General features: G+C 33.6%; 1 protein-coding gene across 1 annotated transcript; it reads left to right on the plus strand.

Annotated features, from left to right (window-relative positions):
• Positions 1-1,806: 1,806 nt before the first annotated feature.
• Positions 1,807-3,843, plus strand: LOC18106748 (polygalacturonase). Its single transcript, XM_006372632.3, has 4 exons — positions 1,807-2,284; positions 2,492-2,781; positions 3,061-3,289; positions 3,384-3,843. The coding sequence occupies exons 1-4, from the start codon at positions 1,850-1,852 to the stop codon at positions 3,600-3,602; spliced, it is 1,173 nt and encodes a 390-aa protein (XP_006372694.1). The 5' UTR covers positions 1,807-1,849; the 3' UTR covers positions 3,603-3,843.
• Positions 3,844-16,126: the final 12,283 nt, after the last annotated feature.

A 16,126-nucleotide genomic window follows, 5' to 3' on the forward strand; every position in this document is an offset into this window, starting at 1 on the left:
ATTAAAAAAAAAAAAAAAAACAAGGACCTATTTGTTTTAAAAAATATCATTTTGATCATCATAAGTTTTAATGGTGGGAGTTAACTGGGGAGAAATGTTATGTTACTTCAGAAGCAATTAGTGATAATTACTAGACAGAGAAATTATAGAACAGAAGAGAATAAAAAACAAGCTATTTTTTAACTTAAAAGAAGATATTCTTATGTTTTTGTATTTCGAATGCAATTTTTTCTTTTATGTTTGTGTATAGAAAATAAAAATAAAAATAAAAAACTATTTTTTAACTTAAAAGAAGATATTCTTATATTTTTGTAATTCAAATGTGATTTTTTCTTTTATGTTTGTGTATATTTTTTTTAAAAAGGGTCTCATAAAATTACCAATTATATAACATTTCTAGTTAGCTAGCTAAGGTTATGATAGATGTTGGATCCAATTGATAATATATTTTTTTTATTTGGTCCTAGTAGAGCATCACCCGATAATTGAGGGACTAATATGTCTATGTATATAAAGATAATAATAAAAAATTCCACCAAAAGAAAGAAAGAAAGAGAATAGTATTGGTGCAAGGTCAGAGATAAAAGGTTAAACCAAATGATGAGGGCATTATTCCCTCCTCTTCTAATTTGATAATGGATGATCGGAAATAGCTTGAACGGAGGCGACATTCCCGGCAGCAATTACTCACGCATCACGTGGAAAAGGAGGAGATGGCGGCTATTCATCGTCTTCATCGAGTCTTTAACTCTTACAGTACACACATGCAATGCAGCATTCATATAATGTGTCTCCCCAATATCTCCTTCGTAAGCTGCCACCATAAATACCGACATTGGAGAAGAAAAAAGAACATAATTTCTGAAAATGAAACCAAATTTAATTCCTGAAACCTACCTAGATTAATGTTTAGTTAAGTTGATCGTTAGTACTTTCCTTTGCGATCTTGTGTTTGAATCAAATATCAAAATATAACAAAAAAGTAACTTCTGTGTAAATGCTATAAACACACACACTTGGTGTGAAGTAGTATATTGGACATGATTCTTTAATTTTTTCTGCCGAGTTCACTTGACAAATCTATAATTTAAAATATGATTTAGATTGAATTTTAATTTACATTGATTAACTTGGATAATTGATTGTATATAATCTATTTAACTTGACTAAATTTAATCTTAACTAATTACTGTTCAATACTAAAAAAAAATCAAGAATAAAATAAAATAATATTGTTTTGATGAAAATAGTATTCTAAGTTGATCTAATATTTTCAATAACTCAATGATTTAGGTTGTTTTTAGATTAAATCAAACTATTGTATTGGAATTGCTTACTAGATATATATACTTTCATTCATTAACATAATATAGTGCATGCATGATTATATTGCCATGAACCAATTAATTAAGACCGATCATATGATCATTTGAGTTCGTATAATTGTTCGAAGAACTATTTAATCATGTTATCAATCAATTGTGGAACATCATAATTTACAAACAGTTTGTGCGCTCAACAACTTATCACATGGGATACGTTCATTTTTCTTCATCTAGACTCGTAACTTGTAAAGAAAGCATGTGGCCGTACATATAATCACTATAAGTACATAAGGAGACGTGCAAATTGTTAAAGATCAAGATTGATACATATTAAATTAATTTTAATTAATAATAATCATTTGCAGCAGAAAAATATTCAAGCAACAGCAATCCCTAGCTACAACATTTGGAAGAGTGGATATGAAACCACCGTACACTCCTCCCTTTAAATATTTTCCCTAACTGCCATTTTTGTACCATCCAACTGAACTGCCTAGCTAGCTAGCTCATAATTTCTCTCTTCTATGGCTAAGTTTGTTGTTTCATATGTAGTACTCTTCCTTTTCTGCACTTTTCAGCAATCAAATGCAGCTTCTGCATCCTATAATGTGATCAAGTTTGGTGCAAAACCGGATGGCAAAACTGACTCAACGCAACCCTTTCTTAAGGCATGGTCAGCTGCATGTGGCTCTGCTTCTCCATCCACAATTAATGTGCCTAAAGGAAGGTATTTGCTCAAGGCAACAGTGTTTAGAGGTCCATGCAAGAATAAAATTACGGTTCAGATAGATGGAACCCTTGTAGCTCCTACAGATTATCGTGCTCTAGGCAACTCAGGGTACTGGATTTTGTTCATAAAAGTCAATCGAGTTTCTGTCTTTGGTGGCACCCTTGATGCTAAAGGTGCTGGCTTCTGGGCTTGCCGGAAATCTGGACAGAATTGCCCTGTCGGAGCTAGGGTAAGCGTGTGTCTATATATACATGTGTATATATATATATATGAAAATTTAAAATCAATATCGTAATTCAACAAGTTGCATTATATATATTTTCAATTAATGCTAGAGATCCTTAACGTTCAAATTAAAAAAAAAAAAATTTGCAGGGCAAGTCCATGTGGTTTCATGTATTAATTAACTAACAACAGGATGAATTTGTTAATGCAGTCTATAACATTCAACTGGGCAAATGACATCCTGATTAGCGGCTTGACATCCATCAACAGTCAATCAATGCACCTTGTTATCAACAGTTGCAACAATGTTTTGGTCCGAAATGTAAGGGTAATTGCTCCAGATCAAAGCCCTAACACCGACGGTATTCACGTGCAAACATCGACCGGAGTTACAATAACTGGCAGCACACTTCAGACAGGAGATGACTGCATATCAATCGGTCCAAGCACTAGGAACATGCTCATGAGCAGCATTAAGTGTGGCCCTGGACATGGTATCAGGTAACATATGTTTTCATCATTAATAGTGTCCTACAACAGAAGAAATGTATTCAAAAATGATATAAACATGTTTAGTTTAAGAGACTAAGAGACAGGGATATGGAAATAAATTTAGTATTTCTATGATGTTTTCGACTGAATGAATTATATTCTTTCGTAATGAAAAAGATATGATAACATGTCTTGACTGTTTTAACTTCAAATTAAGAATCCTAACCAGTACAACATTGAAGTGGTTCTGATTGATTAATTAATTTGTTGTACCTTAAATTCTTACAGCATTGGAAGTCTAGGCAAGGATTTCAACGAAGGTGGTGTAGAAAACATAACTTTGACAAATTCAATCTTCAGTGGATCAGACAATGGTGTAAGGATAAAATCATGGGCTAGGCCCAGCAATGGATTTGTGAGGAATGTTGTGTTCCAGAACTTGATTATGAAAAATGTTAGGAACCCAATAATCGTTGACCAAAATTATTGCCCAAATAACCAGGGCTGTCCTCGTCAGGTGATTAATTACAGTATTTCAATTAGCTAACATATTAGTGTACTTAATTCATATGATGAAATCTAATTAATTTGTTTTGTGTTTAATTTAATAGAGCTCTGGGGTGAAGATTAGTCAAGTGACATACAGGAACATACAAGGAACATCAGCATCACCAGAGGCAGTGACATTTGATTGCAGCTCCAGTAATCCTTGCAGGGGAATCAAATTACAAGACATAAAACTTACTTACATGAACACAGCAGCAACATCATCATGTAAGAACATAGGTGGAACCAGCAGTGGAGTTCTTATGCCTGAGAGTTGTATATAATAATTAGGATTGATTATTATCTTAATTATTTGGATTAGTGGGTGAAAGTGTAAAACACACCATGTGTAAGCAGCTATTAAAGCTAACATGATTGAGTGTGGCAGTAAATCCCGCTGATACAAACATTGTTCTTCAATTGCAGCTGTTGAGTTTTGTATATATCAAGATATTGCATATAACTATGGGGGATATATTTAATTAAAAAAATAATGATAAAGATATAAAATAAATTTATTTTTAGAATATCTTTTAAGTTAATTTTTATATTTTTAAAATAAAAAATACCAGAATATATTATTATTGTTGTTGTCTCGAGACAATACTCAAAAGCTACATAAATTTAATAAAATAAACCATAACCATTTTGATTTTTCCAATGGAAGAATCTCTATGAAATATATGATTTTTATTTATATAAGCTAAAATCCATGGGGTGGGCCTTGTAGCTAGCTTTTTGTGAAGGTTGAATTCCATATCCAAGATCTTTATGCATAAATTATCATGTTGAGAGAGCGCCTAATTTCAACTCATGTGAAAGCTAAGCTAGTCATGGTCAAATGGGAAAATAGTTGTGTCGTCTACCTCTTCTCTAAAGTTGAGAATAATTAGGAGGCTTAATATATTGATGAGCCAACCTTCTTTATATATATGTGTAGGACAATATATAATAGTAATGATAGAGGTTACCACATAAAAGTATAACTACAATATTTTTTATATACAATATTTTTTATATAGGTACATTCTATAATATGTCCCCTCAAGTTGTGGGTGGGGGATCAACCCAAAGCTTGAAATGAAAAGCAGTAAACGAAGCAGTAGGAAGTGGCTTAGTGAAGACATATGCAAGTTAATACCGAGAGGAAATAAAACGAATCTGAATCTCCTTCTTCGCAACTCTATCTCGGACAAAATGATAATCAACCTCAACATGTTTTGTGCGAGCATGAAAAACAGGATTCGCAGACAAATAAGTGGCATCAAGGTTGTCACACCAGATAATAGGAGCAGAAGCAAACGGAATCTGGAGATTGTTAATTAATACTGAAGCCAGATAACCTCAGCAGTGCCATCGGCTAAAGCTTTGTACTCAGCTTCAGTAAAAGAGCGAGCAATGGTAAGTTGCTTACCTGATTTCCACGAAATTGACGTCTGACCAAAGAACACAAGATAACCACCTGTAGATTTTCTATCATCAAAATTGTCTACCCAATTTGCATCTGTAAAACCATGTAAGGCAAAGGAAGAACTGCGAGTAATATGTAAGCCATGTGATGTCGTACCCCTAAGATAACGCAATATGCATTTAACGGCAGCCCAATGAGAATCTGTAGGAGCATGCATAAACTCACAGACTCTGTTAACAGCAAACCAAATATTTGGGTGCGTAAAAGTGAGATATTGAAGAGCACCCATAATTTAACGAAAGCTTGTAGCATCAGAGAACAAGGGATCTTGTAGAATGGTAGCTTTAGATGTAGAGATAGGAGTATCAACAGGTTTGCAAGATAACATATCAGCCCGAGTGAGGATGTCAAGTGTATATTTATGATGTTGGAGCATAAGACCCATACTAGTAGGTTGAACCTCATTACCCAAAAAATAATGAACATAACCCAAGTCGCGAATCTTAAATTCTGAGCTCAGTAACTGTATGAGGCGTTAGAGTATAAGAGAGTTGCTACCCGTAAGCAAAATATCATCAACGTAGACCAGAAGATAACAAATAGCAGTACCAACAGAGAAGATAAACAATGAGATATCCACTTTAGAGGCATGAAAACCAATAGATAACAGGAAATCATTCAGACGAGTGTACCAAGCCCGCGGAGCCTATTTTAAACCATATAGAGACTTATGCAATCGACACACATGAGAGGGGAGAGCAGAATCAACAAAACCTGGAGGTTGTTTCATATAGACCTCCTCATCAAGAACACCATTGAGGAAGGCATTATAGATATCAAGCTGATGAATTTTCCAATCACACGAAACGACAATGGAGAAGACTAATTTGACAGTTGCCTGTTTGATAATAGGACTAAAGGTTTCAGAGTAACCAATATCTTCTTGCTGAGTGAAACCTCTAGCAATTAGATGCGCCTTATACCTCTCGATGTTGCCATCAGATCTGTGTTTAATCTTGTACACCCACCGACTACCAACAACATTCATGGAAGGGTGAAACGGCACCAAGGACCAAGTTCTGTTAGCGCGTAAGGCCTGAATTTCCTTCCGCATAGCATCATGCCATGCCTCATACCTGTTAGCATCATTAAAACCAAGTGGCTCATAAGTAGGAAGAGATACTGCCCTACTGAAGGAGACAGTAGAGGCAGTGGTAATGGCAGTGGACATGGTTGTCTTAGGCTGTCGCGGACGAAGAACCATAAGATGTTGGTGAGCAGCTGGGCGTGTAGAAGGAGAGCCAGGACCTGAAAGTTGCTGGAGAGGATAGGAGGAAAGGTCAACACATAGCTACAGGCATGCTGGAGAGGTAGTGGAGGGACTGCACTAGGCACCAAACATCGGCGAAGCTGCTGCAGAACTGGGCTGCTCTACAGCGTCAGACTTGAAGATAAGGGCATCTGCCAATGAGGAACCTGTTCCTGCATAATGATCATTTGAAAGACAAGCAGTTGGTGATAGTATGGCAGGGCTGGATAAGGGTGAAGTGGAGGCAGAGGCTATGGGCAAGGAGGGGTTCTGGCGGGGTGTTACAGAGGGCAGAATAGGGGTGTTGTTTGGGCCAGTTGGGAAAGTGGTAGGCTAAAGGAATTAGGGGGGGATGCAAGGGTGGGAGGTGTGTAGGTTGTGTGGATGGTGATGGGGTATGTGTTATCTGTTCAGAATTCGCAAAAGGAAAGACAGTTTCATGAAAACGAACATGACGGGAGATATAAATACGATGAGAAGCTAAATCAAGACAACGATAACCAAGATGAGATGAGCTATAACCTAAGAACACACATGGTGAAGAACAGACTCACGGCTTTATCATCTTTCTTGATCATTGAAATTTCACTTGCCTCTAGTGTAGGGTGTGATCCTAGTCGAGATTTTTCATGAAAGAAAATTTATTCAGGCTCAAAAAAGGACCACAAGGGTTATATTCATTTTAGAATGTGAAAGGGATAACAAAGATGGCCTTTTCTCATTTCAAGTGCAAGCAATTAAGATCAATAAACTTTTATTTTGTCCGGTGTGATGGTTTGGACTTTGCAAAGAGATGCATTTCATGAGTCCATGAACAACGAATTCACTACGTATCATTATTCATACATTTAAAATACTTGACTAAAGAGTTATGGTGTGAGAGTGACGATTCATTTTTCTATTCATATTCTCTAGTTTAGAATTGGTCACCTCGATGAAAGAGTTGCTTGGTTCATGTTATTTTTAAATAAACATCAAAATGTTTTTGAAACCAAAAACAAGTTCAATTTTTCAAAATTCATTCTAGCGGAAAAGATTTTGGTAAAAGAAATGAATTGGATCTATGAGATCATGCAAGGCTGCAAAGGTGTATTTGTGAGTTCTTAAATGGAAACTCTCTCAGGAAAATGAATAATGCTTGGTCGTAAACACAATTGAAGGACAAACTCATTATTTCATTGATACTTTGAAAAAGAGGTTCAACAACAAAGATCTTATGCCAATATCTTGAGTTATGAATACTGGCATGATAACACATAAAGGGGCTAAACATTTAGCGATCATTGATTGGAATTTCTGGAATCTTTCAATCATTCATTCTCCTTGACAAGGGCATCTTTTCAACAGTCAATTGAAGTTATATGTAAACCATTCTCGACTTAATATCACCATAGCTTTATCTTCAAGATAGTTGATTTCTGGGAGTCGGTGTGAAGAAATTAGTTATAGGAACAATAATTGCCTTGGCAACCACCTTCAGTGTCATTTCTTTTTTCAGTGAAACCGTTCTTCTCAGTCAGGTCAGCAATCTTACCTAACCCAATAGCTTATTCAATCCTCCCAGCTATAACAACCAGGTTAGTGAAATGTTGTGCAAAGCTTTTAAACAGGTATTCTAAGTACGGAGCTTTAAAGGTGTTGGAAAATAAACTGATCATCTCTTTTTCCAACATGGGAGGGTTAACTTGTGCAGCTACCTCACTCCATCTTAGGGTGTATTCCTTTATGGACTCCTTGTTGTCCTTCTCCATAACTTGCAAGCTTAACCTATCAGGGCCCACATCTATATTAAACTTATATTGCCTCATAAAGGCATCAACTAAATCCTTTTATTTTTTTATCTTGGTATTGTCCAACCGTATATATCAAGTGAGGGCAGTGTCGCTCAAGCTATCTTGAAAGAAATGAATCAGCAGTTTCTCATCATCAACCACCTCAGCCATTTTGTTGCAGTATGCTTTGAAATGAGTTATAAGGCATTGAGTTCTCGTATATTTGACAAATTATGGCACTCTAAAATTTTTGGAAATGACAACGTTGGGCACCAAACACATCTCAGCAACCTTTATATTATCATATAGGTGAATTCCCTCAAATGCCCTCATCCTTTTCTTTAGGGCAACCAATTTGTTCAGACCATCTTCTTTTACCATCTTGCCCTTTTGAGATTCCTTCTCTATAGAATCAATGGTTAAAGGCGTTCTAGTGGGGTATGGCTTGTTGAAAATCATATGACAAACCGTTTGCCCCTAGATTCTGTGGATTGAAGGGATTTATGGGCATAGGTTCAGGCTGAGCTATATGTGTTGTTTTTCCAGATTTGTCTCTCAAGGCCTGTTCGAGTAAACTAATAAGCCTTGCGAGTTCTTCTCTAAGATTGTCCACCTCTTTTTGGTGTTGGGCTTCCAACTGGGCTCTTTCTTCATTTTCCATTTGTCTTTTTCTCGAACGAGTGTTATAGGTGGGTTTCAATAGGGAACCTATATTTCAACCTGCTAAATGTAAATCATGCAATTATGCAAAAATGTTGATTCAATTAAAAAAATGCGTATGAAATGCGGACTCGCCCTTCACGGGATGACAACCTAATTGTTGAGTGCATCAAGGGGTTGGTCATTATCTAGTTTCAAAAGGTCTCTCACATGCTTAGTGATTGTCCTTGAAAGGTCGATATGAGGTTTACAAGTAGTGTGAAAATAAAGGCCCTGAGTAATATCAGTTTGGCATATCAACCACTTCCAAGTAAACAATCAAGCAAGAGTTTGGTGGTTTCACGAGTCTTACCCAGGCTAAAGTCGTTGGTGTACCGTTACTTCCCCACCTATCCTAGATTTTAAGGTGTGTGCTCTTAAAGTGATGCATGACAATATAAATAAGGATGCATGCTAAAGCAGTAAATGCAAGAAAAATAAACAAATAAACACAACAAATAAGATAGCAATAATAAGACAAAAAGCAAAGCCTCATCCTAAAAGTCTCCAGCGGAGTCGCCATTATGTCACACCCGACATCGCAACAACCTTAAAAATAACACTTTGAAAAGAACAGATTTCTGGCATCTTTTTCTTTGATGAGGAAAGGTCTTGTTTAAGGAGTCGCCACCTAGTATTATGGTCACTAGAAACCCCAACTGGTAAACAGAGATTCTATGGTACGGGACTAGTTGTGGCTAGGGAAGGTATTAGGACTCCTAGCGCACCCTACCTGAGGTAAACTGCATTGCTAATCTTGTCTTAAATTGCTAAAAATTTTGTTTATTTGATTTATGGCGGTTCACTGGCAATATTCCTGACTCTGGCGTCAATGAATATTTAATTACACATACTACTAACTTTGGTGTTGGTAAATATTCAATTCCAGGTAATTCCAACTCTAACGTTGGTAATTGCTCAACTACGAATAATTCCAACTCTGGCATTGGTAAAAATTCCACTACGAATAATTCCAACTCTGGCGTTCGTAAAAATTCGTAGCTAAAAGCATAAATTTAAATCAATAATTTTTATTCCTGATTCTGACATCAGTGAATAAATCAATAAAATATATTTATATATTTTTTTATTTTCTAATGCACAATTTTTGTTTCCATATTTTTATTTTTTATTTTTTATTTTTTTAGGGTTGGGTCTAGTTCAACCCATGTGGGCTGGGCTGGACCCAGTCATCCCGGCCCGGTCACTGGCCCAAGCCAGTGACTTGGCCAAGCAAAGCAACACGTGTGCGCTAATCCACGCATGTTGCTACACTGTGCAAGTGAATTAGAATACGTTTGGGAACGCGGTGCAAACCGCGTTCCCAAAAAATTCAATTTTTTCTTTGCTAAAATTTAATATGTTTTGTATGTTTTAGATCGTTTTGATGTGCTGATGTCAAAAATAATTTTTAAAAAATAAAAAAACATCATTGGCATGTATTTCAGCACGAAAAATTATTTAAAAAGCAACCGCAACCACACTACCAAATACTCTCTTAATATTCACTTACACAGTGTGCTGCTAATTAATTGAAACCAAGCGAAAGGTAGAGAAAGCGGCTTACCTGGTTGGCCGGAGGCGATGAAGATGATGGCAAAGCTCCTTCTGTGTGATTGAACCACGCTTGACAGGGCACCCTTTCCACCTTTCCTTGCGTTCTTCTGGCCTTATTTCTTCTGTTGCTAATGACTCGGAGCAGAAACTGAAGGCGAATGACCGAACTGATCAATGCATGCAACTTCTCTATTTTTTTTGCCTGCGTTCTGGGACGAAGATAGAGCTAGAAACACCAATACTTGTTTTCCTCGATCTTCTTACCTTACTCCTTTCTTTCTTCTTTTTTTTTGTCCGTCTGGTTTTTTTTTGTTCTTCTCCCCTCTCTTCCCCTCTTTTTCTTTTTTTTTTCGCGAGGTTGCCTTTATCAATCGGCGCTGGTAACGGCCAGCAGTATGGGCCGTGGGGCGCTGCATTCAATGGAGAAACGTCTCTGCCTTTAATGCCGAAGCCATTGCCGAGGAAGAAGACGACGAACACTTGCTTGCCAAAACGACTCCGTTTTCAAATTTCAAAAGTTGCTTTCAATTTGGTCCTTGGGATTCTTGTAATTTTGCAATCATGCCCCTGGTTAAAATATAATTGGATCCTTGCATTTCGGCACCTTTTACAAACTAGTCCTTAGACTTCAATCTGTTGCAATTTTGACCCCAATTAACCCCAAACTTTGATATCTCTTCAATGAAGCCCTTGATTTCACTAATTAAATTAATTCCCAACTCAATTAAGTCTCAAAAGTCAAAACTTATCAATCCTCCAATTAAGCTCTTGATTTGATTAATTAAATTAGTCAAGAGTTTAATTAAATCTCTAAACTTCCAATCATGTTGTTTTAATCCAAATCTTAATTTATTCCTCATTCATTTCATTTTTATCACCATTTTTATGTATTTTTTTTATCATTCATTTTCTTATCATCTTTTCTCAAAAAGAATTAAAAAAAAAAAGATAAAATAAGAGAATCAAAAATTGGGTTATGATAGATGTTACTCAATTCATCCTTGACTTAAGTTTTTTTTTTCCTTTGAAATTAATCATTAAAAAGAAAAGAAGAAAACAAGGACCTATTTTTTTAAAAAAAATATCATTTTGATCATAAATTTTAATGGTGGGAGTTAACCGGGGAGAAATGCCATGTTATTTTAGAAGTAATTAGTGATAATTACTAAACAGAGAAATATATATATATAGGAGAGAAAATAAAAAAATAAATTAAAAGAAGATATTCTTATATTTTTATAATTCAAATGCGATTTTTTCTTTTATGTTTGTGTATAGAAAAAAAAACTATTTTTTAACTTAAAAGAAGATATTCTTATATTTTTATAATTCAAATGCGATTTTTTCTTTTATGTTTGTGTTTATTTTTAAAAAATGTTGTCTCATTAAATAACCAATGATATTTATTTTAAGAATAATATAACATTTTTCGTTAGCTAGCTAAGGTTATGATAGATGTTGGATCCCATTGATAATATTGTTTTATTTGGTCCTAGTAGAGAATCACCCGATAATTGAGGGACCAATATGTCTATAAATATATTACGTGCTTCAAATAATCCAAAAACGAAATCCCATCTAAAGATAATAATAAAATAAAAAATCCACCAAAAGAAAGAAAGAGAATAGTGTTAATTAGTGCTAATTTGATAATTGATGATTGGAAATAGCTTGAAAAGAGGCAACATTCCCGGCAGCAATTACTCATTGAGTCTTTAACTCTCTCTCTCTCTCTCTCTCACACACACACACACATGCAATGCAGCATTCATAGAGTTGTATATAATAATTAATTAGGATTGATTATTATCTTAATTATTTTGGATTAGTGGGTGAAACTTGAAAGTGAAACACACCTAACATGATTGAGTGTGGCAGTAAATATTGTTCTTCAATTGTACGTAGCTGTTGAATTTTGTATCACAATATTGCATATAACGTCGTGATGTTACCATTTATTTTCTAAGGGGGGATGTTTCATTGACCATTTATTTTCTAAGGGGGGAATGTTTCATAGATAAATTTAGTTAAAAAGATTAAAATAAAAGACTATCTTTGGGATATTATTTAAATTAATTTTTTTATTCTTAAAATAAAAGATATATATCAGAATATATTACTACTTTCATTGTTGGCTAGACAATACTCAAAAGCTATCCAAGTTTAATAAAGTAATTCATGAAACATTTTGATTTTTCAAATTGAAGATCGAGTCTCTATGAAATATATAATATTTATTTATATAAGCTAAAATCCACGGGGTGGTGGGTCTTGTAGCTAGCTTTAATTTGGTGAAGTTTGAATTCCATATATATATATATATATATATATATATGTATGTATTATGAGAGAGTGCCTAATTTCAACTCATGTGAAAGCTAAGCCTAGCTAGTCATGGTCAAATGGGAAAATAGTTGTATCGTCTACCTCTTCTCTTCTCTTCTCTAAGTTTGACAACATCTCTGTAAATGTTAATAGAAGTTTCCTTTGAGCATCTTTCTCTTTTAAACAGATTGAAAAGGGGAAATGGAGAAGATCAGAAGAAGGGGAAAAAAAGTCAACGGGTTCTCAGGTTTAATCGCTTCAATAATTCTTGGTGGCCTCACAATGCATGGTGATGAATATTAAATGAGAGAGAGAGAGAGCCGGGTAGTATCATCCTTTTACCACAAAAAATGACAAACTTTTAGTCAAAAATTGAAAATGTTTTCGAATTTTCTTTCACATTTTCTTGTTCTTTCTCATGATGCGATTAAAAGGTCGTGTTTGCGGTCAAATTTAGGTAGCAAGTTTAAAATGCATCCAATCGATTATTATATTATAATTCAACTCGTTATTAAATTGGAGAACGTAATTAGCTGGTAATTAGCACTAGTTAGGCTGTCGTTAATCATTTGATTTCAAAGATGAAATATATTATTTTAGCACCTCTAGGCACATCAGTCAAAAAAATGGGTTCATTTTCAAAAAGATTAGAGTCCACTAACTAAATTCTAGTTAAGGTCTTAATCAGCACAAGTCACCATCTCTTAAACAAGATTTAGACACATGTAATTAAGCACACTTAGTATTATATTGAATATTACTATTTCATCATTTGTACTATACTGTTATCTTAATTGCAAACCACAGAAAGAAAAATAGATTAAAAAATAAAGTGGGTACACCTTAATTACCATGAGCAAGTATTCAAGAATATCAAACGAATGGAATGTGTAGTTTAACTATTCTAAATTTAGTTTTTAGAAATTTTCAGTTCGAGTCTCACAAACTCCAAGATTATTATAGATTTATATAATCATTAACTTTAAAATTTATAGAATTAATAAAGATACGTGAAAGTTAATCCAAACATTCAAATTAATCAAATAAAAAATATATCCAAAAGCATAGAGGAAAAAGAAAATTTGCTATAAAATGCAAAGGCATTCAACCGACGGTGAAAAGGGAAGGAAATTGAAGAAACTATAAAATGGCTGTAAGGATATTTATAATTGTTTTTTATGATTTAGCTTGACGGTCGGGTTTATTATAGCTTTCAATTAAATCAAATTATATATCAATTGAAATTAATATTTTTCACAAATGATTTTAAAAGCATAATCTAGCGAAGTGTATTTAAAATAATATTTTTTTAATATTAATCGTAATGCTCAGATTTATGAACTTAAAGGGAGGTGAAAAACCTTATACCAAACCTATGCACGCAACAAAAACAGCTTTAATTAGTTAGATTTGGTACTGTTATTAAAATTGGTACGAGGTAATATTAAACTTAAAATTATTTTAATTAATTTGAGTTAAGGTGTTCATTCTATTATAGATGAGATGAGATGGGGTTTGGTTCGAAATTGAAAAAGGGTCAAATTATATGGACAGCTTGCCAGCTTTGACTAGTCCACGTATTAAGGACAAATTAACAGTAGTGGGACATGCCTCCAAATGTTGCTGGCTGTCCCACACACCAAACCTGCCTAAATTTATATTACGTAATTAGCATTACGTACTCCAATTTCTCCTCCTTTCATCACTTGCCCCAATTGGATTCTCTTGATTTTTCTTCAAAATTATTATTATTATTATTATTATTATATAAAATGTGCCTGGGATGTGGATGGATTCCCTTTAAGTCATGTGCATATGTCTATTGTTGTTGCCGTTTTATAACATGAGATTCTCTTGTTGAAATTAATTAAGGTACATAGTTAATTAATATAATGGTGGGAAATCCTCAACTATGAATTAATGGGATAAGAATAAGAAGGAAAAAAAATGCATTCAAGGTTGAGTAAATACATGGTTAAAAATCACAATACTCTATGTTAAAAGATTGTATTGTTATTGCAAAACAACAAATTAAAAGCATTCACTTAGTTTATCACAATCTTTTTATTTAAAATAATGGGTGTTCTTGGATATTTTATGTATTAATTGAGACTAAATTCTCTTTAACATCAAATCCCTACACTAATCCGATATTGATTCTAAAATTTAAACCTTAATATGATAAAGTGATTGTTTTTATATCATATTTAGTTAAAGTAAACAAGATAAAATATAATATAAAAAATTATATTTTACCCTTAATATGTATTAATTATTGGTAGACTTACATATTTTAAAAAATAATGAGATATTTTATTTATTTTAGTTAATATTGAGTGTTGAAATTAATAATATTATAATAACTCTTGTTATAAAATCAACCCGTCACATTAATCCTGATTTTAAAACTATAATAACAACAAATTTTATTCTTACATTGACCTAAGTCAGCCCGAGTTGACCCTCTCGATCCATGTTTTAAGTTTTGCCCTAAGTTAACTCCCAAATCAAGTTTTAAAACTATGATAATAATTACTTTTATTTTATGTTGACTTGGGTCAACCCAGGTTGACCATACTGACATGTAAATTGGGCCTTACACTGGGTCAGCCCCGAGTCGGTTTTAAACTATGATAATAATCATTTTTATTAATATGTTGACCCAGGTCAATGGTCAACTCAACTCGTGACCCGGGCCTTGCCTTGAGCTAACCTTCAAATCGGGCTTTAAAACTATGATAATAATTACTTTAATTCTTACATTGACTCGGGTCAACTCAATTCTTGACCCAGATCTTGACCAATGACCCGAGCTTTGTCTCGAATCAATCCTCAGGTTGAGTTTTAAAATTATGATAATAACAATTTTCTCTCTACATATCTTACTTAAACAATTTTGGAATTAAAAGTTTTTTTCAATGATATTTTAGAAATAAAAAATAATAAATATCATTTCTAAAGACATATTTTCTCAATAACTACTATTTTATAAGTACAGAAATTCATTTTAAAATTATCATAGAAACACATTTATTTTTATATCTTTATCTTCTCATATTTATTTTGTTTTTTTATGTGTGTTTTTTATATTTAGAACTTGTTTGGAATTGTGGTAGTGGTTGCGGTTCAAAATAATTTTTATTTAGTAATGTATTAAAATGATTTTTTTTATTTTTTTAAAAAATTATTTTTGAGATCAGCATATCAAAACAATATAAAAATATAATAAAATAATTTTTAATAAAAAAATAAAATTTAAGAGAATACAATTTCTTTTCTAAATAGAATTTGCATATGACGTTAATCCAACGCTACTAAAAGACAAGATAGAGGCGGTTAATTGTGAGGCACAAAACATGAGCTAAAATGGTCGGTGGAGAGGATAGATAGGATAGGGCAAGAACGTGCAGAATCACACACTTTCATTTTCTTGTCTTTCTTTTCGGTTTTTTTATTTAATTTAATTTAATTTGTTCATCAATTTGTCAGTTTGCCATTTGCCAGTAATACTTTTTATGAAAAAAGTTTTCATTACTTTTCTTTTTCTCTCCACATTGTGGGTCGAAAGGTGCCCCCACCATTTATAAGTTTTTGTACGTTTATGAAGTAGACAACAATGGCGGCTGAGTAATTGTCCGAGTGGCCACAAAATGTTGCTGTTCAATGAATATTTATTGATATTGATGACTCCATTTTTTTAGAAAATAAATGTGGTAAATTATTGGAAGTGAATAG

Source organism: Populus trichocarpa, chromosome 17 (genome assembly GCF_000002775.5).
Source record: "Populus trichocarpa isolate Nisqually-1 chromosome 17, P.trichocarpa_v4.1, whole genome shotgun sequence".
In the NCBI taxonomy this organism is placed as follows: domain Eukaryota; kingdom Viridiplantae; phylum Streptophyta; class Magnoliopsida; order Malpighiales; family Salicaceae; genus Populus; species Populus trichocarpa.